The sequence below is a fragment of the Tympanuchus pallidicinctus genome, unplaced genomic scaffold (genome assembly GCF_026119805.1).
Source record: "Tympanuchus pallidicinctus isolate F22 unplaced genomic scaffold, pur_lepc_1.0 scaffold29, whole genome shotgun sequence".
Taxonomy (NCBI): Eukaryota; Metazoa; Chordata; class Aves; order Galliformes; family Phasianidae; genus Tympanuchus; species Tympanuchus pallidicinctus.
In genome coordinates this window covers 2,645,699-2,672,521 of record NW_026294746.1, presented here as the reverse complement: position 1 = coordinate 2,672,521, position 26,823 = coordinate 2,645,699, and the positions used below count along the sequence as shown (strand labels likewise).

The 26,823-nt window shown below is 53.4% G+C and overlaps 1 protein-coding gene across 1 annotated transcript; it reads left to right on the top strand.

The window, feature by feature from the left end:
* Window positions 1-103: 103 nt before the first annotated feature.
* Window positions 104-26,823, top strand: LOC128084880 (tyrosine-protein phosphatase non-receptor type 11-like). The gene is made up of 16 exons (XM_052691551.1): window positions 104-214; window positions 13,829-13,951; window positions 18,979-19,173; window positions 20,147-20,339; window positions 20,432-20,551; window positions 20,700-20,813; window positions 21,193-21,289; window positions 21,803-21,882; window positions 22,511-22,666; window positions 23,130-23,261; window positions 23,521-23,675; window positions 23,837-23,904; window positions 24,218-24,369; window positions 24,584-24,684; window positions 25,046-25,155; window positions 25,499-26,823. Exons 1-15 carry the CDS (start codon window positions 111-113, stop codon window positions 25,128-25,130), a joined length of 1,875 nt encoding a protein of 624 aa, XP_052547511.1. The 5' UTR covers window positions 104-110; the 3' UTR covers window positions 25,131-25,155; window positions 25,499-26,823.

Here is a 26,823-nt window from a genome sequence, read left to right as displayed (position 1 = left end):
GGGGAAGCTGGGGGGGCGTGGTCAGATTAGGGGGCGTGGTCAAATGGGGCGTGATCAACGTGCGGGCGTGGCTAAAGGGGCGTGGCTAAAAGGGGGGCGTGGCCAGCGGGATGTCACTGGGAGGGGTTTCCCCGCTCGCGGGGCTCCCGCCCGCCGGGTGCGGTGGCAGCGCGGCAGTCGGTGCGGAGCCGTGCGGAGCCATGACCTCCCGCAGGTAAGGGCTGACGGCTGCCCCCGGCCCTCCTTTTCTCCCCCTTCGTTGCCGGGCAGTTTGGGGGTCGGTGTTGGGAGTGAGGCTTTGCTGCCCCTGTGCCCCCTATGAAGTGTTTTCTCCCTTTTCCTGCTCCTGTCCCGCGTGCCGTTGCCTTGTAGCGCGTGGTGCTGTGCGGTGGTGGGAGCAAACTTACCGACTTGCTTTGGGAGGGGTGTTAGTTTGCAATGAGGCACTTGGAGCATCCGGAGCGCTGCCGGCGTTTCTGTTTTGTAGCTTTGCTCTCTTTTCTGCGGTGGCAGCAGGAGCCCTTACAGCACGAGGGCATCAGTCCCCAGTTCCTCCCTCCCTGCTCCGCCTCCGGGAAGGGCACCCACCCGCCCGATGCATCGTCTGCTCTATTGTCCCTTTGCCATAGGAGCTGAGAGCAGCAGGATGTGGTTCCCTATAGCTGCCATGGGGCCGGCCCTTCTCGTTAGCTCTCATGGCACAGGGTGACCTGCAGGGGCCGATTCTGCTGTCAGAAGTCAACTGTGGTTTGGAGAGCCCTGGGATGGGAGTAGAGCTGATGGGCACCTCACAGTGAGGGTCGCTTACAGGCAGGGAGTGCTTGTTTGGGGATGGGATTTGGGCAGGACATGAGCTGGGGGTCTCTGGAACATCTGATAACCCCAGGTCCTCCTTGGACACATTTATACAGCGCTGTGATTCAGGGTCTTGGCTGATTTATGGGATTTTTGGGTCTCTCTGCCATCCAGCTTTGGATGCAACAGGTGCCGAGTGGTGTTTTGTGAGCATCCCTGCTCTGTCGAGGGCTTGAAGCTGTGTGGAGCAGCTCTTGTGCTGTTGCCATCATCTTTTGCCCCTGTTCCTCCCAGCCACGTGCTGAATGTGTTGCTCCTGGGCCTGCAGGACTGCTCGGGTCCTTTCTCCCAGCAGCATCGCATCGTGTTCCAGCCCTCGTGGGATGGAATCGTTCTCTTTTTGCATTTGGACAATGCCCTTCTCCCTCTGGTTGAACCCAGGTGCACCCTCTGAGCTTCCACCTGTGCTGCTGGGCAGCTGGGAGCGGCTCCTGGAAAGGAATGCTCTCTACAAGGCCCAGCCAAAGTGCTGGCCTCAATCCTTTGTGCATTGTCAGCATTGCACCTCCATCCTTTCCTCCAGGCTCACGTGGGGTCCCTTGGAATTAAGGGCGCTTTGGCATTATAGGCTGATGGATGGCGTGGAGCTGCTGTGAGCCTGGGTGCCCCGTTTGCTATGACTGTCCCGTCCTTATGGCCTTCTTAGGGCATTGTATCAGTGTTGGTGAGCGAGTGAGGGAGAACCAAGCCCTGCTGCAGCAGTGCCATCAGCAACGCGGCATCTGGAGCATGGGCTGAATGGCAGCTGGTGCCTTGCCCTTGTCTGCAGGGCCCTGTTTCCTGAGATGCTGTGGCTGGGAGGAAGGAAAAGTCTGGAGGAAATGAGGAAATGTCACTTTCTGGCGTCTTCTTCCAGAGTGGGGCTTGCCCTGGGTCTGCAGGACCGGCTGCTTGGTGGTACCTATGCTGTGAGCTGCAGAGGTCCCTGCTCCTCAGTCCTGATGCTGTGGTTTCAGTGTTGTGCATCGGCTGCATCCCGAAAGCTTTCATGCTGCCCAGCCTCCTTCATCTGCTGCCATTACCAGTGAGAAAACGCATGCTTCCTGCCCCGACTGCAAATGTCAATATTAAGCTGAAGTATTTGCAAGGGCTGCTTACTTTGGCCTTTGAATGCAGGAGGGAGGTGGTGATTCCTGGTGCAGGAAGCACAAACATTCTGATTTCTATGCCTTTTCCAGCAAGGGAATAAGAACAGTTAATGGCCCAGCTCAGAGAAGCAGAGCTGCTATTGCTAAGGAGAGGGCTTTGGATTGGGCCCTGGGTGATTTTCCAGCATCCCATGGCTTCCCCAGGGCAGCGAGCTGTTCTTGTTACGGTCCCAAGACAAATGTGGTGCTCTCAGCCCTGAAACACGTTCCTGGGATGCAGCTGTATCTCCTGTGGGCTGCCAAGCAGAATTCCTCGCCGTCTGCAGTGGGGAAGCCAGTGTTCCAGCTCCTGCAGGCTCAGGGTGAGCTTCCTCTGCGGTTCTGGAGCTGCTCGCAGCTCCTTCCAATGAGGTTTGAATTACTGGGCTCCTAGGAGGTGTTTCTTCCCAGGGATGGGATGAATGGCAGCTTTGTGCTCCAGGAGCTGCTGGGCATTCCAGGTGTGCACACGAGTGGCTCTGCAAGCACTGCTTCAGTCCTCTTCCTGCAGTCAGCATGGAGTTGTCCCATTGCTTTGGCAGCACCCTGGGCAGAAGCAGTGCTTGGGCACCTCTGCCCCGTGGGATGAGCTCGGAGGGATGAGCACAGCCCCTATAGCCCTGTGCTGTGCTTCAGGAAGCATGCATAGGACGGGGCCTAATCAGATGATGGGGCTGCTGTGCTTGCAGGCTTCCTGCACAGGGCTGAGGGGAAGGAGGAAATTCTTCACATTAACCCAAGCTGGAAAGCAGGAACTGTGCCTTTCCTGTATATGTGCTCTGTTCGTGCAATTAGCTCCTGCTGCTGTTGTATCCATAGTGCTTTCCAAAGGTCTCAATTGCTCGCAGTGGGTGTAGCTGGCGGAGATGTGCGCTTCAGCATCTCCTCCTCAGCTGGTGCTGCACACATGTCCCCATGTGCAGGTGCTGCTCCAGCTGCAGCAGGTGGTCTGCCAGGGGGTGACTGTGAGTTTGGGATCTGCTGGAGGAGGTTTTCTGCATCCACTTGCAGATGTTCCCAGGCACCTGCTGCATCTTTGAGGTGCGGATAGGATGGGCTTGGTGCCTCCATCCTGGAGCAGAATGTCCCCTGGTGCAGCAGTGTGCACGCACCGGGCAGCAATGATCCCTGCTATCCATACGCAGGAGCTGGAGCAGCTCAGCAAGGAGTGATTCTGCTTAATCTCAGTGGTTGAAAGCAACAGAGGGGGAGGAAGAGGTGAGCTGGGCTGGGGCTCGCTGTGACTGCCCTGATTGCATTATCAGGCAAAGAGCCCATGTCATGGCAAGTGTCTGCCCGAGGCTTCCTGCACACCAGCTGGCTGCGTGCTGCTTGGCCTCTGCTCTTCATCTTCCCCAGTGAAATGCAAGCTGATCCACAGGCTACTGGCTGGCCTGGGAGAAAAAAGGCACCAAGCGATGGGGAGAGATGCACACAGCTTGGTGCACAGCTCCTGCACAGCCTGAGCAGGACCAGAGCTGCTGCCATCACCGTGCTGCCCATGAGATTTCCTTTCAGTGCTGCAGCTCTCTCCTGCAGTGCCACAGTTTGTTGGGGTTTTTTGTTTGTTTTTCTCCTTCCTCTCTGCGAAAAGATAGGTTTGAAAGTTCCCTTTTTGGTCAGCTGGAGGTTCCAGTTGGCTATCAAGAGAACTGCTGCTCCTTCCATCTCTGGGCTGAGGGCTGGTGGAGGTGGTTGGTTCCCTCTCTGTGCAGGGTGACGCACGGCTTTGGTCCCTGCTCCCCCTTCTTCTCCTCCTGGCCCTGAGCTGGTGGAAGAGCTGTGAGCTGATGGGGACTGAGCAGACCGAGCCCCTTCCTCTGAGCCACATCCTTTCTATGTAAGGGGGATTCCAAGGCTGGTTTTGGCCTTGGTTTGTTTATTAATTTATTTGCTTTCGTGGTTTTTTGTTTGGTTTACTTGGAAGCGGGGTGTTTTTTGTTGTCGTTGTTCTCCCCCATCCTTCCTCCCACCCTCCTGAACTATTTCCATCGCTCTCCTCTCTAAGAAGTGTAACGAGCCCCGCCACTGATTAAATTCTAAATATAGCCCTGGTATTTTTTCTCCCTCCAATTCTTCATGATGTATCAAGGTAAAAAATAGCCTTGGCGACTCTTCAAAGGGGACGTGGGCCTGTTATGGGCTATATTTTCATCTTGACACCCTGCCCGGGTCCAAAATAGACCTCCTCGTTTTTAATTAGCTCGCCAGGTTATATAATCCTGAAAGCTGAGGATTTCAGGGCTCAGCAGAAGCACGCGTGATGTCGCGGTGGAGACGGAGCAGCCTTGGTGCCAAGTGGGGAAGACAAGATGAGGCCATCACCTGGTTCTTCTTCCCTGGGCTCTGCTCTTGCCTTTCTTCCTCACTGCCTTGACTTTTTTTTTTTTGGTACCTGGGGAGGAACCTGTTGAGTGAGGACTCCTTGGCCATCTGGGTTGCCTTGGAGGTTGAACAGAGCCATGTAGATGTGGCACTGAGGGATGTGGTCAGTGGGCATAGGTGGGTGGGTTGGTCATGGGGGGATCTGAGAGGTCTTTTTTAATTATAATGATCCGAACAAGGAGCCTTTTCTCACTCCTGGGTGAATGGAGCATGTTGGTTTTCCCACCGTTTGGGTCTGGATGCTTAAGCTTAGGAAAGCATCACCTTCCTCCCATCAAGCAGTGGGTGCTGGACCCCAAACACGCAGCACACAGAGGCAGTGCATCACAAAGCTTCTGAAAACCTTCTTACCACCAGATGGAGCAAAGGACCTCTGAACAACTTGGCCAACACTTTGGCCAGGGTGTGCTATTGGGCCACCACTGTTGTGCAGTCCCTATGCCTCGCACTGGGTTGCTTCCTTCCCCCAACCTCCCCCTGCAGGGCAGAGCATGGGTTTGTCCTGGTGTGGTGTGGTGAGAGGGGGCTGCGAGCATGCGTTCACCATGAGCCCACTCCTCACCCATTGGCCATTGAGTTCCCAACAGATTGCAGATTTCCTACCCTGTGGAGTGTTTTTGATTGGAGCTTTCTCCAACTCGTGCTGCACCAGCAATGGGGTTTGAGCTGCACCTGTAGCTCAGCAAGGAGTTTCAGTCGTGCTCCCATGGGGGTTGGGGCCAGAGCTTGTTGCTGTTGCAGCAGTGGAAACTTTCGGTGTTGTCGCCTCGGTATTCAACGCTAATAGAAACTGGCACGCTTTGAGAATCACAGTTAGTGAGGAAGTCATGACTTTGAAGCGTTCAGGTTGGAAATCAGCAGGTTTCGGTGTCCCTCCTGAAGAAGGGAAGAAGAGGGATGTGGTACATCTACGATTTGAAGAGGCTTCTCCAAATCTTAGACCTCAAGTTTGGTTGATGTTCCTAACCGCGTTCAGGGATGGTCTTGGGGCAAGGGAAGGCACAGCTCCAAGGAGGGCTGGCACAACCTCCTGTTCCCCTCTTTTTTGCTGTGTCATCACAGCTTTTATCTCCAGCATCTCTAGTTCTCACCCATGCTGCTGTCCGCCCACCTGCAGCACTGAGCACGGTGCATTGAGTGCAAGTAGGGAAGTGGTGGTTATTACAAAGCACAGGTTTGCACAGAAGTGCTGGTAGCAACCGAAGGAAAGCCCTGTACTGGAGATGGAGGTGCCCTGGGTTGTTAGCCAACAGTTCAGCCCTTCCCTGGCGGTGTGGCTGGATTTCCAACGTTGCCTTCAGCCATGGAATGATGCCTCCACGATTCCCCGGCCTGGGTGCCTCGCGTTGGCCGTCACAACAGATGGGGCCAGGATTGAACTGGGTTAAAGAAGGCAGTGCTCCACACCGAGCCTGTTGCTGATCCCTAATCTCCTCTGTGCCTCAGCTGCTCTGCTGGCACATTAAGGGCTAGCCACAAAGCGACCATAATTGTGCTGAGTGTCTGCGGGGTAATGGACTAAATACTCCGGATTGCAGCAGCAGCCGCATTCCCAGCCATTTAATGCCTTGATTGATGTGTGTGCAGCTTTGTGCCAGCCCACAGCCTTCTGAGGTTTCGCTCCTCCTGCTGCAGGAGGCTGTTTGTGCAGGGATGCCGTGGCCAGCTGTCCAGCTGCAGGGCTGTCATGGTCCTGGGTTTGCTGGGATTGGGTTTGTGCTGCTCTTCCTGCAGTCAGTGGGGAGAATTAGGCTCTGCTCTGCACCGCCCTCAGGAAGTGCCTGTTTCTCTCCATGGATAAGGATGCAGGACTCCAGCTGGGATGGGGTTTCCATGTGCTTCCAGTTGTCCAAGGGTTGGCTTGGGTTGTGCTCCTCGTGGAGGCTCGGCCACCTTTGGTTCCAAGCAGGATGTGTTGCTTGGCGAGGGACCAAGGCAGAAATGGGGCACACCAGCGTTGTGAATCCCACTTTCGATTGCAGAACCAACTTGGGGATGACTGCTTAAGGATACCTTAGAAAACCCCAAAAGCAAAAGATGCTTTGGAGCACTTGAAAACCTCGTTCTTCCCAAGGGCAATCGCTGCTTCAGCCCTCACTCAGCTCTGGAGCAGAATTCTGGAGGAGGAAGACTTAATGGGGAGCGTGGTTGGGATGCAGGAGCCCCGTGGCATGTAATGTTACCGTGAGCCAGATGGCTGCTCTGTCCCTGGCAGTGCACACTGTGCCATGCTTACCCTGCTGGTCCCCTTCTCTACACCCAGCTCACAGCTGCTGGGGCTGTGTCGATAAGAGGATGAGATGACTTCCTTTTCTTCTCTCCACCCCCTCTCCCGTCCACAATAACTGTGCTTTTTGGTACAGAACCAGCTGTCACCTCTCCGCTCGGAGCGTCCCACGCTCTACCACTTTGGGTAGGGATGTTCCTACTGGGCACCACGCTGCCTGTCACGTCCTAGAACAAGCTCTCGCCTCCTGCATCCTACAGACCTTGCTGCCTTCGAGCTCTCCTGTGGTTTCCGTGGACTAACGAACCTCTCTGCACACCCGAGAAGTGATGGTGAGGTAGGACGTCTGCTCTGCCTTTGACAAAGGGGAGAAGGCACGGAGGCCAAGAAAGGTTCTGTTGCTGCGATGGGAGATGTGAGCTACAAAGGTGTGGGTGCTGTTGGAGTGGGAATAGTGATTAGCAATGCTTATTAGCAGTATTTCTGCAGAAGTGTAACATTCTCCAGTGGAAATTACCCCTCACCTGCCTCTGCAGTGATGACGGTGACTTTCTCCTTGCGCTGGGAAGCACTGTGTTGGCAGTTTCATTAATGTGATTATTAAAGTGGCTACGGTGAGGCTGGCAGTGCTGAGCACAGCCCAGGAGGGGTTATCCCTGATGGGAGCAGAATGTTATTTATGGCTTGTTATTAGATGTGTATCTCGCATTACTTTGTTAGCAGTGCTGCATTAATGGCTGCTTATCTCCCCGTTTGCTTAGCAGAGCACGCTTTGCCATGCTGATAACGAGCATCCCAAGGCCTTTCTGCTCACTCTCCTTCCAACGTTGCTCCATCCCATCTTATAGGAGTGATGGTTTCTCCTTCCCTTGCCTCTGCCCTCGATGTGTTGTGCTTTATGGGATCGTGGCACAGACCTAACCAACGGCTCTGCTGCTCCAGGAGGAAGCCCACTGCTCAGACAGCAGCTGGGCTGCTTTCTTTCCTGCCTGCTGCGACGTATTTATTTGTAATGCCCCAGCAGTCTGGCAGGTGGGCAGCGGTGTAATTTTAGCTTGTTTAATGAGAACAGAAACATCTGCAACAGACAGCAGAAAGCTGTCATGAACTCTTGGAGACCAATAGGCAGTGCCTGGCCGTGGTTAAACTGTGCAGTTTCTGGTGGTCCCAACAGCAGAATGCACACTGAGGCTGATCCAACCGTAAGTTCAGTTTGGAGAGTTAAGTCAGAAAGTGTGGAAACTGCAGCTGAGAATAATACCCTCCCACACCTTTGGGACTGATGGATTCAAAGGAGCTCCAGGCACTCGCTACACCTTTTTTAATTAAGGGAACATGGGTGTAAAAGTCCTCTGGGCAAGCTGGAAGAGCCCCAGCTTCGTGCGGGGAGCAGAGCTGGGTGTGGGAATGCGTGCTGGCCAGATGGAGCCAGGTCTGCCTCTCCCACTCTGGAAATGGGGAAGAGGCACAATTTGTACCTTTTTTTCCCCAGCAGTTTCGGTCCCGTGTTGTGATTCCTCTCTTGCTGTGTGGATCCCGTGAGGGGTTTTCCTGCTTTCTTTAAAGGCAAACCCAAACTACCTCAAGTGTCCTCGGGGCATTGGGCCCTCATCCCACAGTGAGATCAGTGGGATGCTGGGAAGGGGGTGGCAAGATGGGAAGATGCTTGGTGCACACTGCTTATCCCCTATGCCCCCCTGCTTTGACCCGATGCTCACTGTGCAATAAATATCCCTGAGCTCAAGCAGTGCATGCGCTCAGGTCCGTGCAAGCTGCTGTGCTCAGGGTCAGAGCTGCTCGCTGCAATGAGGCGAGGAGAAGGCAGCAGGTGCTGGTCTCTCTCACATCCCCTACGCAGCCATGCAGTGCTGAGGCAACCCTGCTTCTGGCTGCAGGGGAAGGCCCTGTCACGGGCTCATGCACTCTCACCCTGCAGAGCAGACCCTCATCTTCGTCTGCAGAGGATGTATTGTTGTGCCACGGGTCTTAATTTTATCCGTGGTTTCCTCTCCTGCTCGCTGTCAGCCCTTATCTGCAGGGTGCCAGGCTGGATGCTGAAGGATGTTTTCCATGTGTGGGAGGGGCTGTGCTGCTCCATGTCCCATCCTCTGCTTGGGTCAAAGGGAAGAGCGTGAGCCTGACTCTTCCTTTTCATTCTCAGTCCCCATAGCAATGCCGTCACACTTTGCTTCTAGGAGCAGAGCAGGGCCTTTGGTCCATAAGGATCACCCAGTGATGAAAAATGCATCCACCACAAAAGGAGGGTCTGCATTTGCAGGCTTTTCTGCTTCTTTTTTAATTTCTCTTCTGGCTTTTCTTCTGGAAACCGCTATTTCGGAGCTGCTGAGCTGAGCAGCAGCCTTGGATTTCCCTCAGGGAGTGAACAGGTGACCACATAATTGCATTTGGACCCTTCTCGTCTTTGAAGATAGCATTTAAAAAGAGAGCAAAGCGCTGGGCGGACGTCAGCAGCCCACACTGCCCTGGGTCCTCTCCCACATTCTCCTTTCCAGACGTCACATCATGAGCTCTTGGTGCAGGGCTCGCCCCTCTGGGACCTTCCTGTGACATCTGTGCCTCAGCTGCACGGTGTGATGTCTCTGTGTCCTGGTGTTTGGGCAGATTCAAGGGTTGCTTCAGGCACCCAAACCAACCTAACCAACTCGAAACTCTCTGTTGAGAGGCCGTTGCAGCTGGTGAGCTGTGTTGCTGCTTTTAGGAGGTGGTATGGAAGGAGAAAGAATGGGATGGTGTGTGTGGGGTTTGGGGGGGAGGGAAGGAGGATGTGCCAACAGCAAGCATGGACTGGAATAATGGGGACTGAATAATGCAGATAAAGGGATTGAATCAGACAGAGTAGATGAGCACAGACTCCTGCATGTGTCAGGGAGATAGGACAGATGTGGATTTATATTAATTAACACTTAATGAGGCTCCAGCGCCAGTCAATTTCTTTGCCTGAAACCGCTCTGCCCTGTGCTCTGTCTTGTGATGACGTCTATGGAAACCATTGCCAGGCTTTTGTTGCAGTGCCCAGCACAGCGCTGTGGGTTCATTGCTGGGCTGCTGCACAGGGGCAGGATGAGACCCCCTGTGAGCTGCAGGGGGTCAGAGCCATCAGCACCCCATCCTTACGGTGCAAAGCCATCTGTGTCCATTGCCGAGCCCCTGCTGGGTTGCTTTGCCCCCTGTCTCCTCTTCTGGCGCAGTGTCTGCGTTGTTCTGCTGGGGTTTTCTCTGGGGAAGTCCCTGTGTGTGCACACTCTCACTGACTGTGTGCCTTGAAACTGAATGGAAAAAAAGAAAAAGCGACAAAATGTTGAACAAAAGCCAAGCTCTTTGTGCAGGGCGTCGGTGGAAGGCTGGCCTTTCTCGAGGAGGTTTTAGCTGGAGGTGTGCATCCTCAGCCTGGCCGCCTGCTAGAAGCTGGGGTTGCTGGTGGTTCGTGATCTGCTCCTTCTGAAACACAGCTTGACTTCAGCTTTGCAGCAGAAGGCTGTTTGTCTTCTTCCAAAGCAGCGCGTCTTGTCCTCTTGCCTGCTTTGTGTTTTGCTTTTTTGGTCATTCGGCCATTCTCCAGCTATGGTGCAAGGAGCTGGGTATCCCTGCCAAAGCCATTTTATCTTGCTTATCCAATTACCCAAAGGTCCAGCAGTTCCTCTGCTGCTGGTGCTGAAGGGTTCATTAGGAACCTCGGTGATACCCTGTGAAGAAGTGTGGTTGCTTCTGCGCTTCTCCATCCCAGGTCTACTGGAGGCTTTCTTTGGGATGGCAGTTGGCAAAGGGGCATGGAAGAGCTCAAAAGCGCCCTGTCCTGCCCATGTGAGGGGTGGCATTTGGCAAAGTTTGTGTGTGTACTCACTCAGGGAGAGTAAGAAACCATTAGGGGTTGGGAATGGGTGAACCCAGCCATTCTGTGATTCTCACCTGAGCGTGAGATTGACAGCAAGCAGGTTTCTATAGGAGTTGCACCCCAGAGGACGCAAGGCAGGTTGTGTACCTTCTGTGGGAATGGTTGTGCTGATTTTTAGAACGCAGTAAGTTTTTGGGAGTTGTTTTCCAGTTGTGAACAGAAGTCCTGGGGGATATTAGATGTTGGGCACGGTGGCGGCGAGCTGTCATGGTGCTAATTGCTTTGGGAAAATGAAAATGTTTACCTGTACGTAGAGCTGAGGAGGTTTGCAGGGGGTGTTTATTTAGAACATTCCCTTGGGGCTGTGCCTGCTGTAATGACTTCTGATGGGATTTGCATCGAACCAGGCTGGAGACAACAAAGGATGCTGCTGTGGGTTTGAGATGCTGTACGTGCAGGCGTGCCTGTGTAGAACAGCCTTCAACAAAGATGTAAACACTGATGATTTTAGCATGGAAGCATCACGGAAACAAAAGCAATTTTGCTGTAGAGTTCAGGCACACCTCGCTTATTTCTCTTCTGTAAGAAGCCTCTGTTTATTCGCTTGGCTCCTGAGAGCAGAGTGCATCCTGCCCTGGATGCGGGCCGGGAGGTGGGTGGCTGGCAGGTGCCCAGGGTTGGTGGCCTTTGTCCCTTTGTCCCCCTTCTCCATCTCCTTGAACCGGCACACCATGCGTGTAGGCGTCGTCTCTTGAGCCAGATTAGCTCTGATCCTCTCCAAGCCTGACAGAGGCAAGTTGCCATTAAAACACTCCACTTTCTCCTGCTCGCAGTGGCATAACTGCCCTTCAGACCCAATGGACATCGCAGACAGGAGGTGCTTTTCCCTGGGGATGCCCCAGAGTGAGTGCAGTGGAAGAGCACATCCCAGCTCACAGCAATGGCTTTAAGGTGGGGAGCAGTGCCAGGGCAGAGCTCTGTCCCTCGGGTCCCTCAGGCATTTCCAGTGGCCCATCTGCTGATGGGGCAGGATGCTGGCACCCAGCATCCCTACTGCCACGTTTCATTTTTATCCCAAGGCACGAGGATGCATTTCCAGCAGAAAAAGCATAGCAGTACATGGGAATGAGCGTGAAACAATAGCATGATTTTAATAATGATTGGGTTTTTTTCCCCTCTCTCCTAGGCTAGAGATCGAGTCTGGATTCTCTTTCTTTGCTTTCCTCCTATAAATACTGCAGACCTCCCAATAAACAGCCGTGAGCACACAGTGCTGCTCCTCCAGGCTGGTTTGTGGGAGGCAGTTTGCAGGCTGTGATGCCCTGGTGCAGTGAGGGATGTGTGGGTGGGTGCTTTCTTCTCCCCTGCTGTGTTGTGGGTTGGTTCTGCTTACCAACAAACGTACTTCAGTGAAAGCCTAGCGTGAAAAACAGCTCTGAAGATGCCTTGTGCAAGCACAACTTGTTCCAGGCTGGAGTGAAGTCAGTTGTGTTGGTGAAGGTCCTCCGGCTGTGATGGCTGTGATCTCCCTTGTAGTCCAAGCCCAATGTGGTGAGGTTTGTTTTGGTGTAGGAATCCATGGGAGAGGTGCAAACTTCTGTTTGCAAAGGGCTTTTTCCTCTTCCCCCCCCCCTCTTTCTTATTTCACTTCTGAGTTTGGCAGTTGGCTGCCTGCTTTCTCCTGCTTGTGAGGGCTGTGGAGGTTTCCTCTCCAGCTCGTTGTTTGTGCTTTTTTGCAAGCGAAATAACAAGCAGCCTGTGTGTGCTTGTGTGAATTGGTTCGTGTCCAAGCAGTGGGAGTGATGAGGGAAAAGGCACTTAGCGTTCGGCTTTCTGTTGGGTGGCACAAACAGAGCAGCAGAGTCGATGGGCCCTCAGATGTGATCCTGTAGGCTCTTTCCCTGCCTCTCGTCGGGCTGTGCTGTCCCACTCCTTGTTGTCTGCAGGGGGAATCCTGCTTATTCCCATGCAGTGTTTTGCAGAGAAAAAGATGCCGGGTGGGGTTGGCGCGGGTTGATTTAGCAGCTCTGCTCGGAGCAGCTGCGAGAAAGAAGGCCGAGTGCTGTGGGTCACTTCCCTGTGTTCCCATCCACCCAACCATCCATTTGGAGAGACGTGGGACGCACAGCGCTCTGCTCCCGGTCCCCAAGATGTTGTCTTTGTTTTCTCCTGCTGCGTTCTCAGCTGTTTTTATTGCCACTATTAGGCATTCAGAACAAACCACGATGCGTGGCCCTTGGCGGCTTCGCCTCGTCCCTGAGCTCCATTAAGCTCCATTAGAGGCTCGGTCCTCATGCCAGGAGGAGTTCTGCACAACAGCTAAGTGCTGGCCCTGCACAGGGTGGGTTTATAAAAGGGTGTCACTGGTGATGTCAGGAATACGAGGCTTGGAAACGTTGGGATTCCTGTTTACCATTTGTTTGCGTGGCCCTTTCCTAATAGAGCCGCCTTCCTGCAGAACTTTAAACAAAACTGTTTGGGTTGTGGTGTGAGGGAGGAAATCTCGAATTGTGGAGGAGACGGTGACATTTCTTGACCTTTTCAGTGTGTATCTCTGAGACAAACACGCTCTCATGTTTGTAGATTCGATCTTTGGTTGTGTTTCCCAAGGCAGGCTCTCAGCGAGATGCTGGCTTGTGCAGTTTCGTGCCGTGATGTCTGCTGGTGCATGAGCTAAAATGGGAGAGCATTTACCGTGGCTCTCGCTCGGGATGCTCTTTGTGTGATGCCTGAGATTACTCAAAAGAGCCTGGCATTTAGAAAGTGGATTTTCGGTGGCTTCTGAAACGTTGAGCCATAGAAGCGGCGCCACGAGGGGAATTGTTAGCCTGGTATGCATATTTAGCACATGTTAAAGCCTGGAGAAACACCAGTTCTTGTGATTTCATCAAAAGCTCTTGATCAAAAAGTGATAGCATCAGAAATGAGATCAATGGGTAGTTTGATGTCACTTAAAACACAAAGATTGCATTGAAGCAGCGTGCTGTATGATGAAACATCTTGCCCTGTGGGTCAGCTGCCTCTCTTTCCCTGTCCTTATACGTCCCATTACGTAAGTACACTAATTGCCTCATGTTGCAAACCAGAGCGTGGCTTTCCCTCCTGATGGGGTTTGAAAGGGACATCTTTCTGCCATCCAACCAGGGCAGGACCTCCTTTGGGAGAGGAGTTAAGTGGGGACGGTGAAGGGCTGAGGCTTGTATTCTTGCTTGAGAGAATGAGAGGCATAGTGCTTTGGTAGCGGAGCTTTCCTTTTGCCACCATAACATATAGGTGGGGGCTTCTGAGCGAGAGCTGCCCCTGCAGCATGCTGGGTGGGGGTCAGAACTGGCACCCAGGGGCTGTCGTTGCCCTTTCACATGTCACATTTGCACTTTGCAGGTGGTTTCATCCCAACATCAGTGGCATCGAGGCAGAGAAGCTGCTCCTGACCAGGGGGGTCCATGGCAGCTTTCTGGCTCGGCCCAGCAAGAGCAACCCTGGAGACTTCACTCTCTCTGTCAGGTAAGGAAGCAGAAGGTGTGAGGAGGGGGGCTGTCCGTCCTGTTCCTGTTGGCAGGAGGTGGCTCTGCACAGAGCTGACCTCTCTGGGTACCACTCGTGGCACATCCTGCCGGAGCCATTGGTGCAGAGCAGGAAGATGACGTGAGTTTCTAGGGAGAGCATCTTCCATCCCAGCCTGAATGTGAGTCATCTCATCCCTACTTCAGTGGAACATCATGAAGCTGCCTGTGGGAGGGATTCAGTTTGGGTCCATAGGGGAAGAAGAGGGAAAGAGTGACGTTGACCCAGCAAGTCCCCGTTATGAGAGGAAAAGGGGAGGAGGATGTGCTATCACCCCCTCCCATGAGAACCACCCAGCTGGTGCCCTGCGGGGGGAGAGCTCAGCAGAGCTTCCTGCAGGCACTTGTAGTGTAGAAATAGTGATTTCTGTTCAGTTTAAACAACTCTCATTTTGTTTAGGAAACTCCAGTGACTTTATACATCCTCGCACCAGCGCTGTGTTTAGAGAAACTTTGTGCAAATGACGGAAGGAAGGAGAATTTCTTTATTTCTTCCCCCCCCCCTTGCAGACCTCTCTGTGCTTGAACCTGCGTTTTTCCTCCTGCAGGAATTTGCAGCTGCCTCGCTTTGTACATGCTGCCTTTTGTGGCAGGGAATGCTGCCTGTTTCTCCCAGCTCTGGCCATTGGGGCACGGAGCTTTGCAGCTTTTGTGGCGTTCTGGCAGGGCAGGGATCCAACTCCACTAGCTCATCCATCCTCTCGCAATAAGAAGTGGCTGAGAGTTAATGAGGGAGGTGGAAGTGCTGCCTAATTAGAACGGGAAATAAAGCCAGAGAGGTGCCTGGAGCAAGCAATGACAGCGAGGGGATGCATGTGAGACAGGGTTGGGCTTCACGTGAGCTCAGCGTCTCTTCTCACCTGGTGCTGTGAGTCAGGATGTTGCCTGACTGTACAGCAAAGTGCTGGCAGCACCTGCTGAGCCGGGCACTGTGCAAGCAGACGCAGGTCGTGTCTGTGCAGCAGTGTCGTGATGTGGAAAGATGCCCAACCTGCAGTGTCATCGCCCTGAATTAGCAGGGAATGGCTTTGCTATGAGAGTCGTGCCCACACCTGCATTACTGCACTCGGGCTGCGGAGTCACGCTGAGATTTGGTGTCGTTTCCCTGCCTTGGCTCTGCCCTGTGCTCTGCTGCTGCTGTTTGCGGTTCGATGCCTTCGCTGTCTCCTGGTTCCCTGCCTGCCCTGTGTGGTCCCAGGGCAGTTTTGTCATTGCTGTTACCTCTGTGCCCCTCTCTGCGGCAGTTTATTGGAGGGGGCTGAACCGCTGCCTCCAGCATCGAGTGCAGTAAGCATTATTTTGCTCGTAAGGTCTGGAAATGCCCTTCAATCATGAGCAGTGCTCTGTGCGTCAAGAGCAGAGCAGCGCGGCGTGCCTTGGTGTGATGGTGCCGAGCAGCACCGCACAGCCCACTCAGTGGAAAGTCTGACCAAAAGGAAACCAAGGCTGTGACATGTACCGTGTTTCCAGGAAAGCACATGAGCCATGACACACCAGCAGAGAAGCATCTTGAACTGAAGACGGGGGAAGAATCCTCCGCATGGACTGCTTTTATCTGTCGGTCCTCATCTCCGCCTGCTTCGTCCCGTCTCTCTGTCTCTATAGGATTGTTCCATTGTCCTGAGCGTGGAAGATTTGCTCAGATGTGGTCCCTGGTTGGGTTCTGCTTCTACTTTATCTGAACAGCATGCTCTTGTCCCCCCCAAACCGTGGCCATAAATGGTTTTGGGGATTAGAACACACGATGAATAGGTTCCTTTAGAACAAGCGAAACCTATTTCTCTTCTCTTGCCCTCCTTCCAGCTTCTTCTAGGGCTTCTGAGAGACAGCGAAAGGAAAGGCAGCTCTGTTTAATTACAGAGAGGATGTGGGATGCAAGGAAAGCAAGCGATGGAGTTCTGGCTGACCAGACCACACACCAGGTGACCTACGTGCTGGTGTGCATCCAGATCCATTTCCCCGAAGAGGAGCTAGGAAATAACACTGCAGAAGTCACAAGTTTTCCATGAAATTCTATTTCTGCTCCCCCTTCCTTTCTTTACCTCTGCATATCCTTTCAGCCTCTTTTTCAAAACCTTGGGTCACTGGAATAACACCTCCCAGCCTTTGTAAGGCCCTGAATACAAGCTGGTAGTGAAGGATAGGTCTAGTCCTGCTTTTTCCAAGCTTGATGCCTGGATGTTGCTCCTGTGCTGTAGGGAATGCAGACCTTCAGCAGGACTGATGCAGGTGTGCAGAACTCAAAACCATGCCTCATCCCTGAGATCTACTTGGCTGCACCTCTGAGACAGCGTGGAAATGTCACTTGTTGGAGGGTAGTGAGTTTCATCTGAGAGCCCAAGCTGTCATCTGATTGAAACCAAACGTTCAGCAAAGTTTCTGAGCCCAGTGGGGAAACCTTCCAGCTTTGCATCGAGAGCCTCTGGGGGTTTTTGGGGTCGCTTTTTGCAGCTTGTCAGAGGGGTCATACATGCACGCGGTGAAACTCCAGGTTTTTTCTGTCTGATGCAAGCAGGAAAAGCACATAACTTAAGAAGACTCTATGGGATGCAAGAGAGAACTGTATTTCTGATGTTTAAAGCAGATCTTTGCTTTCAGTGACAAAAAAAAGAAAGGCTCTGTCTTGTTTTCTGGAGCTGAGTTGGATGTTATTGGGTTTGGTTATTTTGGTGTGTGTGTGGTGGGGTTTTTTGCATGCTCTTCTCATCTCCATTGCAAAGAAGAGCAGGTTGTATCCGCGTTGGCTGTCAGTGCAGTGTGGACTGAAAACGTGGGGCTGAGATTCACAAGTTGGGTTATTTTGGATCAGGAAACCCTGCTGTCTATCCAGCGAGGCAGCCGTGCTGCTCGTGGAAATAAGAACAGTTTTTCACAGCGCCAGGAATTACCGCTCCGATGCTTGCCGTAAACGAAAGGCAACAATTCAACAAACATCCTCATTTTGTATTTAAATTGTGCTCTGGATGGGTTGGGGATCAGTATTCATTTCAGAAATCGTGATGCTGCCTGGCAGCAAATTGCTTTTTCTGAATTATCCCGAATGCAATGCAAACTCGCTCCTGAATACTCAAGTTGTCCCCGGGTTTTTCCAGGTTCCGTTTTTTCGTGCTGCTCCCTGGGACCTCGCACGAGCCCTCCTGTCTCTCTCTGGGGTCAGAGATTGCCTTTTGCATGAAGAGTGAAGCTGAGCCCTCAGGCGTGGGGCTACAGAGCCTCTTTGGGTGCCTCTTTGTGCTTTATGTCAGCAGCCAGCGTGCTGAGGGCGCAGTTCCATGGATGGGCTCGCATGGAACCCAGCCCTGCCCCAGCAATGTGCTGCCGAGGTGACGCAAACTCTGTGAGAAGAAAAGAAGGGAGAAAGGAATGGATCAATGCCCTTTATGTTCAGCCTGACCTTGGGGGCCGAGGGGATGAATGATCCCCATTATTTCGCTGCTTTTCATCCCCGAAGAGCTCGATGGGATGGCGGTGGCTCCGTCAACGGAGCCTTTTGTAGGCTTACAGACTGAGACGTGCGGGGAGAAGGGCACTGCGGAGCCTCGAGCCAAATGGCCAAAGCACAGCTTCATCCTCTGCCTTCCCTGGGGTGGGAGGGCTCCTCGTGTCCAGCTGCTGGCACCAGCTTGGGGGGGCACGGCCATCGGAGCCCAGCTCTGCTCACAGCCCGCTCTCATTTCCATCTCTGCTCGTGCCCCCAAAATGAACGCTGCCCGTGGGGTGGCTGGAACGGCAGCAGCAGGTTTTCACGGCTCAGGCCTGGCAGTCAGCCTCGTGCTCCCCTGTTGGTGCAGGGGGATGGCGGTGGATGCCGTGGTTGTTTCCTCTGGGTTGGCTCTAATTGGAAATCACCTCAGTGCCCGACCCAAGCCAGGCGGAGCATCCGAGAAGAGCTGTGTGAGCACAACCTGCAATTATGGATTCTGCCTTGACGAGCTCCCTGCCAGCAGCTGGGATGGAGCGTGCAGGGTTGCAGCCATCTGTCAGGGCAGCGCTTTGGGCAGCACCTCACGGCATGTGGGCACTGAGGCAGAGTCTCTGCTAAAGGAAGCCCAGAAGAGGGTACACAAGGCTGTTGGCCCACTGCTGCCCAGCTTCTGGGGGCTCTTGGAAGTGTGGCACACATAGACCTCATTGCCCAGCTCTGCTCTGCCCTCCTCTTGTCTCATCCACATCCGCAGACTGATGGCTTTACTCTAGCACACCTGATTGAACGGCCGGCTGCTTGTCCTCATGTCCTCCCCCCAAACCTCTCAAAAGCCCAAAGTGGTTGCTGTTAAAATCCCCAAGGCAGGTATCTACAACTGCAGGTTTTACCTAGAGGTTACCACAGCTCTGGGTGATGTGAGCGCATCCCAGGGGTGGTTTGGCCATCCCATCACTGCCAGGGGCTGCTGTGTCCCTCCCCATTCATCCCACAGTCCTGGTATCTATCAGGAGGTGGTTTTGTGGAGCTGGGACTAGCCTGATGAATCAGAAATGTTTTTCTATGATTGCCTGTCCTGCTTAGGGCTGCACCTTGCTTTGGGAATGGAGCGGCACCGCAGCTGGGAGCTCTTCCTCCCACTTAACCTCATGCACAGAGTGATGTGGCATTTCTAATTTCACGCTCCGTGAAATGGCTTTTTTGTCTGACCTGATATGCAGCTTCACAGCACCTTGGGTCTCCTGCATCTCGCTGTCGTGGTTGCTTTAGCAACAAATTGAGAGAGGCTGGGAGCAGCTCAGCACAGTAAAAAAAAACCAAAAAACAAAAACAAAGAGAGAAATTTGCCCAGATTTACAAATCTCTCTGACCCAGCTGTCTACCAAGCCTTGGACTTCCAGCCACATCTGCTAGGCTTGGTGGAGCTGCTGCTGAGTGCCTTTAAAATGCAATTACCCCGCGTCTCGGAAAGGCGTCCTGCATGGGGAGGCTAGCTGAGTGCCCATTCTGCCCCACTGACAGTCCCATCTGCCTTTCTTCCCCAGGAGGAACGATGAGGTGACGCACATTAAGATCCAGAACACAGGGGATTACTATGACTTGTATGGAGGGGAGAAGTTTGCCACCCTCGCAGAGCTGGTGCAGTACTACACTGAGCAGCAGGGGCTGCTGCGGGAGAAGAACAGCAATGTCATTGAGCTGAAATACCCCCTGAACTGCCAGGACCCGACCTCGGAGAGGTAAGCTGAGCCCAATGGGTGCTGCTGTGCCAGCTGCAGCTCTGGGAAGCCCCTCTCGTGAGGTTTTGCCACTCATACCACGTTGCAGCACGGGATGAGCGGCCGCTCCTGTTAGCATTTCTGGAGAAGTGGAAAGCCCCTCCGGCTGGGTTTCCCCCTGCTCTGCCACCAAGAACAGTCTGGCTTGGCAGAGGAGTTCTGTAAGAGCCTGTGTTCCAGACCACACATCTAGCTGCACCAGGGAGAGGAGAGGGAAAAGGGCCCAGGTCCTCTAAATATAAGAAATGACGGTGGTGTCAGAATATAGCAGGGTGCGTCAGGATCGCAGCATTTCTGGGACCTGGCCTTGAGCAGCAGTGCTGTAAGCAGCGCTGAGCTTCTCCGTGCTGCCCTGTCCCGCTTTCCACTGTAGCTCACACAGACCTGTGATGCTGGTTTCTTCTCCAGCCTGGAGGAAGGGATTTTGCTCTTTAGACGTCTTCCCGGTATGGCTTGGAGTGGCTGGGAGGGGGATTTAAAAGCCTCGGCTTGGTTCTATAGGCCAGAGTATCTGAGATGCCACCTCACTGCCCCTGGAAAAGTATTTTGAGCTCCTGGCTGGCAGGCCAGCATCTTCAAAGGCAGCCTACATTTCTCTAAGGCTGCGGTGTGAGTGTAAGGGGATGGATTAGGAGAGATGAGATGGAGGACACGAGTGTGTGAGTGCAAGCCGTATGCTACCGTGGAAGGTGGAACAGCTTGTTCCTGTTCACAGAAGGGCTTGGAAGAGCTGAGCGCAGCCCCCTGCTCTCTCCGGGTGACCTGGGAAGTGGGCAGCAGTGACCACAGCAAGGTCCAAAATCAAAGTCCTTTCCAAAAATGATTCCCAAAGCCTCTCGTTTTGGGAACCCAAAGATGAGAGCTCTGTGAGCATCATCCCAAGCAGGAAGTGCAGCTCTTGTCTAAACGTGATGCTCTGCGCCTTCTTCTGCAGATGGTACCATGGGCACCTCACTGGCAAGGAGGCAGAGAAGCTCCTGACGGAGAAGGGGAAGCCAGGCAGCTTTTTGGTGCGGGAGAGCCAGAGCAAACCGGGAGATTTCGTGTTGTCAGTGCTGACAAACGAGGATAAGATGGAGACGGGGGACCGCAAACCACACGTGACCCACGTGATGATCCACTACCAGGTGGGCAACGTGCTGCCCCTGCTCGCCTGCCCTGCTGCCCCAGCTGGGAGCTGTGCGTTGAGCCTCACCGTGCCTCTGTCGCTCTCCTGCAGCCAGATGGGAAGTACGACGTGGGGGGAGGAGAGAGGTTTGACACGCTCACAGACCTGGTGGAGCACTACAAGAAAAACCCCATGGTGGAGAAATCTGGAGCTGTGGTCCACCTGAAGCAGGTAGGATCTGCTGTTGTGCACAGCTGATCGGTTCGGCCCTCCAAAGCGGATCCAACTTCTGCCAGTACCCCCCGAGAACCCATTTTTCAAGGGAGAAGGAAGCCTCTCTGCTGTTGAAAGTGATTTCTGCTCTGTCTCTGCCCTTCAGCCGTTCAACGCCACGCGCATCAACGCAGCCAACATTGAGAACAGAGTGAGGGAGCTGAACAAAATGGCAGATCACAGCGAGAAGGCCAAGCAAGGGTTCTGGGAAGAGTTTGAGGTACGGGAGGCCGCCCTGCTCTGTCCCACTTGTGTCTGCAAGTGAGCAGTATCATCCCTTGCATGAGAGTGCCATGGTTTTCCATCTCCTTGCAATGCTGTCGTTCCTTTCCCTGCTTTCTGTGTTGGTCATCTTTCATTGTCTTTCCTTGTATTTCTCCTTCATCCTCCAGCCTGTTGTGTGCCTGTTGTTCCCTGCAGGGCACTTTGCTTTCTCCCCCAATTAGGAACCAATTAGGTCCCTCGCCAAACTGTATCTGTGCCCCCTTCCCATCCTGCCAGCACTCCCTCAGCCTTGGGAAGCCAAGCAATTTGTTGTAAGAGCCTCCACGTCCTCTTGTGTGCCCAGAACAGTTTGTTCTTGTGTGCTTTGCCCACAGATGCTGCAACAGCAGGAGTGCAAGCTCCTGTACCCCAGGAAGGAGGGGCAGCGACCTGAGAACAAGGCGAAGAATCGCTACAAGAACATCCTTCCCTGTAAGGAGATGCTGAATATTGTGGGCTTTTTTTCTCGCTGTGACTTCTACAGCCTTGTGTGAGGCTGGGTAACCTTGAAGAGCTCTCTGATCACAGCTTAACTGGAGGGAGGAGTACTCTGTCCTGTTGGAATGATCCAGTTCATTCATGCCGTCCTCTGTTCCCTTTTTAACCTGGTCCTTCCCCTTTGCAAACGGGTACACTGCTATCCTCTCCTTGTGCTGAAAATCCACATGTGCACAAGCGTAGTTTAGAACTGACACGGAGCCACAACTCCAAAGGAAATATTGGTGAGCTCAGTCTGTAGCACTGCCTATCACCAACATCCACCCAAGTGACCGGAGTGGCAACGTGGCTGTGAACCAGGCAGAATGTGTCACTAGGAGAGCATCGTGCCCCCTTTTCTGCAGTACCTCCTCATGTCTCTTCCCTCTGAGAGCCTCGTGGGGGCCCACGGGTGGCCCTGTGCACAGCACTGCCCTTCTGGGCTCACTCTGTGTTCCTCTCCCTCAGTTGACACCACGCGGGTGGCGCTCCGAGATGTGGATGAGAGCGTGCCTGGCTCAGACTACATCAATGCCAACTACATCAAGGTACTTGGGAAGGGAAGGCGGCACGTGGGGCTGTGTTTGTGGTGGGGGTGTGCAGTAATGGGACCAGCCCTGAGGGAACAGCAGTTCAGGAGCCATTCTGTTTCTCCGGCCGCAGAGCAAGCACTGGCTTTTTCTGCTGTATCCTCGGGAATCTCATCATTCTGACACGTTCTGTTTGCCTTGATCTAAGAGTTTATCTCAATCTCCTGCTTTCCTCAGCAGTTCAGGGAGTCCCAGGGGACTGACCTGGTCTCTCTGTCATTGCCCATTATCACAGGGGTCAAATTATAATTGCCATCTGTAAGCTGAGAGCTGCTCGAAGCTGAGTTTCCATCAGGGCTACTCTGGCATTTACTCACCAAACTCTAGAAAACCTTCAAGCTTGCTTTCTTACAGGCGACTTCTGCAGGTACCTCATGGCCTGTGCTCAGTACTGTGTGCTACAGAGGTCCCCGGAAGCAGGCAGATTTTGCTGGCAATGTTGGCTTCTGTTGAAGCTGGTGATGGGAGCAGTTCATGTCCATGGGTGACGAGCAGGGGAAAATCGGCTGGCTCCCAAACACTGCACAGCGAGACTTTGCTGCTAAAGGGTGCACTAAAGCAATTCTCAATCTCTTGCTCTCCTCAGAGCATCCCTGAGGATGGAAGGAACTCGGAGCACTGCAAGATCTACATAGCCACCCAGGGCTGCCTGCAGACAACGGTGAATGACTTCTGGACCATGGTGTACCAGGAGAACAGTCACGTCATTGTCATGACGACCAAGGAAGTGGAGCGGGGCAGGGTGAGAGCTGCTGCCAAGCCCCAGTGTCACCTGCATCCCGTGCCAACCTGGGAGGCTGGATGCAAACCGGTTTTAAAGCCTTCAGAAGTGAAAGGCTGGGTAGTCGGTAGGGGCTTGTGTTAAAATGTGACGTGGAATCAGTGATGAATTAATCTGGGCAACCAACCTAACTGTGTTATCCTGCTTGGACAACTGCAGGTCCTTGCCCACGATGGCAGGGGCTTCTTGCAGCAAGCTGGGAAGCAGAGCAGGAGGTTGCAAGCTGCTGGGAAGCAGGAAAGTAATTGCAGAGCCTATCCAAGCCCCAGCTCAAGGAAACGCTCTGCATGCGTGGTTCTCCTTAAATTTTTTGCACTATTGCTGCTCATCCTTTGACCCCAGAGCATCCCTGGCTGAATCCACCTGGGGTCCGTCCCCCAGCTCCCCTCCCTTGGCTCACAGCAGCTCTCCTGTGTTGCTACAGAACAAGTGTTTCCGCTACTGGCCAGACAAGGGCTGTGCCAAGGAGTATGGGTGCATCTGCGTGCGAAACGTCAGCGAGCGCGAGGCGCAGGGCTACTACCTCCGGGAGCTGGAGATCCTGCACGTGGACAGGGTGAGCTGATGGTGGTTCCGCGGCCCTGGGAATGGGATCTGGAGCATCTCTTGCTTTTTACCTCGTGGTTCCATTGCTGAAGTTCTGGGCTGTTCTGTTCCAGTTTTGTTGATGGGAAAGGAATGGAGGTGTGGTACGCCGGGTGATGGGTTGGCAGTTGGACTTGGTCTCAGTGGTCCTTTCCAACCTTAATGGTTTTATATACGAAGGGGAAGCCTGCTGCTCCTTCTGATGGGTGCTGGGTCTCTGCTCCACGTAGGATGAGCGTCCCAGGGTGGTGAAGCACTACCAGTATTTCAGCTGGCCAGACCACGGGGTGCCCAATGAACCAGGAGGGGTTCTCAGCTTTCTGGACCAAGTGAACCGCACGCAGCGAAGCATTCCAGACACGGGGCCGATCATAGTGCACTGCAGGTAGGAACCAGCTCTGCCGTGGGGACGGGGAACAAAAACGGAGTCTCTTCCCTTTGTGACCTACAACTGGCTCATCACACGGTCTGGTGGAGGGCAATTGGGAAACAGAGGTGATACAGGTATGCACATAGGGAAATATAGCCTTCCTTCTCTTTCTCCAGTGCTGGAATAGGACGCACAGGCACCATCATAGTGATAGACATTCTGGTGGATATTATTCACAGGCAAGGTATGTCTCCATGTCAGTCTTGTGACTCTCACTGTTTGCCTTGTTACGAGATAAGCCTGCTCAGGTGCAAGCAGTGGTCCGTGAACTCCCAGCAGTGGGTTCGTCTCATTTTGGGTTCAGGCTTGATCCTAAAGCTGGGGTTAGAGTGACTTTTGTAGCATGTCTGGACCCTCAGTTCTCTTAGTGGGAGCATTTAGGCAGGCGGACCCTTTTCAGCAGGGGTTGTGTTTATTTCTCAAGCCGCAGAAGGAGTGACAAGCAAGAGTAATTTCTCAACCTCATTGCCCCTTCCCACTTTCTGGCTTTCGAGCAGGTTTGGACTGCGACATTGACATCCCCAAAACGATCCAGATGGTACGCAGGCAGCGCTCTGGCATGGTGCAGACAGAGGCCCAGTACAAATTCGTTTACATGGCTGTCCAGCAGTTCATTGAAGCGGAGCAGAAGAGGCTGGAGGAGGAGCAGGTGAGTCCTGTTCAGCTCGGTTGGAGGAGCAAGGGCGCATCTTGCCCCACACCAGGCGCCGCAACCACTTCCTTTCTTCTGGAACCCAAATGCTGCCCTGAACATATGGGAATGAACCCACAGCCACCGCTCCCTGCTGGCGTACGGGGTCCTGCAAGGCTTCCTTCTGCGTCAGCCCTGAGTGGGGTTTTAATGTATTTGCTTCCTATTTCAGAGAAGTAAAAGGAAAGAGCGAGACTACTTGAATATTGGATACCCTCCTGTGGAAAAAGGCAGAGCCAAAGGGCAGCCCCCTTCGCCACGAGCCCAGCCTGTGTAAGTCTGTCTGCTGGGAACAGGACTTTCTGTAGCAGCAGGAGGACGGCTGGAGCCTGGTCCCCAGCACTTATCCTTCCTCTCCCCTTCCTCAAACCTCACCGGTTCCTGGCTGTTGGATGGGAATGGCTCAAAATAAGCAGGTGATCCCACCACGCTGCCAGCACTGTGACGGCAGCCCACCTTCCTCTTGGGGGAAGGGCAAATAGATCCTGGCCTGCGGTCTCTCGAGCCCGACAGGCTATGGGGAAGGGTAAAGGAAACTCGGCCAGGCCACTGCCTGCTTCCGACCGGCCAGCTGCCTCTGGGAGCACATCCAGAGCAGCGAGGCTGTTCACAACAAGGCTTTGTTTCTTGACAGGGCTGATGATGAGTCAGCTTCCGTCTATGAGAACCTCAACATCAAAAGCCCAAAGGTTTCAGGGATGAGTAACACGGGGCGATAGAGGAGCTGGAGGTGAGGCTGTGCAGGTAGGAATGCTTCCTTCGGTTAGGCTGAGTGTCACCACTGTCTGTTTACGTTGCGTTTATCCTGCGTGCTTCAGTGCATGCAGATCTCCACGGCTCTGCTGGCATCAGGGAAGCCAAATAGGCTGTAATGAAACGGGACAGAGCCTAAAGATGTGGCTGTGTGGCAGAGCGGGGAGGGCTGTGCTAATGGGATCATGCTTGTTTTAAAGTGCGCCCGGTGCTGTAGGGGAGAAACTACATAAACCAGGAGAGATTTTGGATGCTGGGAGTAGCTCAGCTCTGTGTCCCATCAGTGCGCTTTTCTCCCAGTCGTAAGCCGTGCCCTTTTGTCCCTCTTGCTTAGGACTGCAGGACCTACAGTGTTTACGTCCACCCTTTTCACATGCTGCAACTGCAGACAGTGCTTTTTTGCCCATTTTGCCTTCCCCGAGCACCTTGGATTCAGCGAGGAGCTAAGAAGCAAGCAGAGCCTTAAGAACACGCCTGGAGCTAACTTATTCTTGAGAAGGACCTTCTCCTGCTCTCCCCTGTATCAGTAGGTTGATATTTATGTGGAAGTGCCTCTGGACATTCGTTGGGCATGGAAGCTGTTTTAACTGTTGTTGGTGTTTGTGTTTTCTTTTTTAATTTAAGATTGTCATTTTTTACATGTAAATGGTTCAGAATGGAAATGCCTATTTGCTTAGGGGCTTTCCCAGGGTTGCCCACGGAGGGCATTAGTCAAGTATCAGTGCACTTCAGTCTATTTGTTAGGTCAATCATTTCCGAGCTAGAAGTGTGTGCTTCTAGGCCAATTTCCAGGCTAACTTTGCTGCCTTGAAGGTGGGAAGTAGCACTGCCTGGAACCCAGGTATCTGTGCCTCTGTTGATTCTTCTCCTCACACTTCTGGCCGTTGCAGTTATAGCTTTCTATGCAACCCTGCTGTACAACAGGTGAGGTGTGTGTGCGTGTGCTTGGAGCTGCGTGCGAGTGTCATGGCAGGGCTGGGAGGCAGAGGTGAGCACCGTCACTTTGGTGTGAGTATTGAGCCCTGAAAGCCCATCTAGCTGGAGTGTGCTGACGAGCAGGAAAGCAGCTTTGACTGTGCACTGTGCTTTCAGCCCCCCTGGGTGAGTAACGCACCCTAGGATGCTGGGCTGAGCTGAACTTGTGGAGCTGGGTCCCTCTAAGCTTGATGCAGCTCTGCTGTTTCCTTGCTGTATGACCTCTCCTTCTGCCCACAACTATATGACAAGTGCTGTGTGTGCTGCATTGGGTGCTGTAGGAGCACTTAGGATTTGACCAGTGCCACGAAGATGAGTGTGTTACTGAGTGGAGTGTTCCAGCTCTGTTGACGAATCTTGACTTGTGACTGTTTGGGGCTTCCTGCTGTTCCAGCCCTTCGGTCTGCAAATGGAACCCCCCCTTTTTGCAGGATTCATTGGGGTCAGAGTGCCAGTGTTGACTTCTGGAGCATGCAGGGTGCTGATGTGCTCCTGGGTCGCTGCCCCTCTGCCTGGTCAGGGACCTTGGTGCCCAAGAGCCAGCAATGAGCAGGAGGGGCTGAATGAAAGCACGATGGCATCCCTTGGCTGTATTTCCTGACTGGTCTTCCTGGTCCCTTCTCACAGGACAGGAAAACTGTTTTATTTTTATTGCACTTTTAATAAACGTTGAATATTCTCAAA

Bases quoted from the DNA above. Each gene is read 5' to 3' on its own strand.
- LOC128084880 (XM_052691551.1), top strand. From the start codon at position 111: ATGTCACTGGGAGGGGTTTCCCCGCTCGCGGGGCTCCCGCCCGCCGGG. The intron at 215-13,828 runs GTAAGGGCTGAC...TGCACTTTGCAG, and splicing joins GGAGCCATGACCTCCCGCAG to GTGGTTTCATCCCAACATCA. The intron at 22,667-23,129 runs GTGAGAGCTGCT...GTGTTGCTACAG, and splicing joins AGGAAGTGGAGCGGGGCAGG to AACAAGTGTTTCCGCTACTG.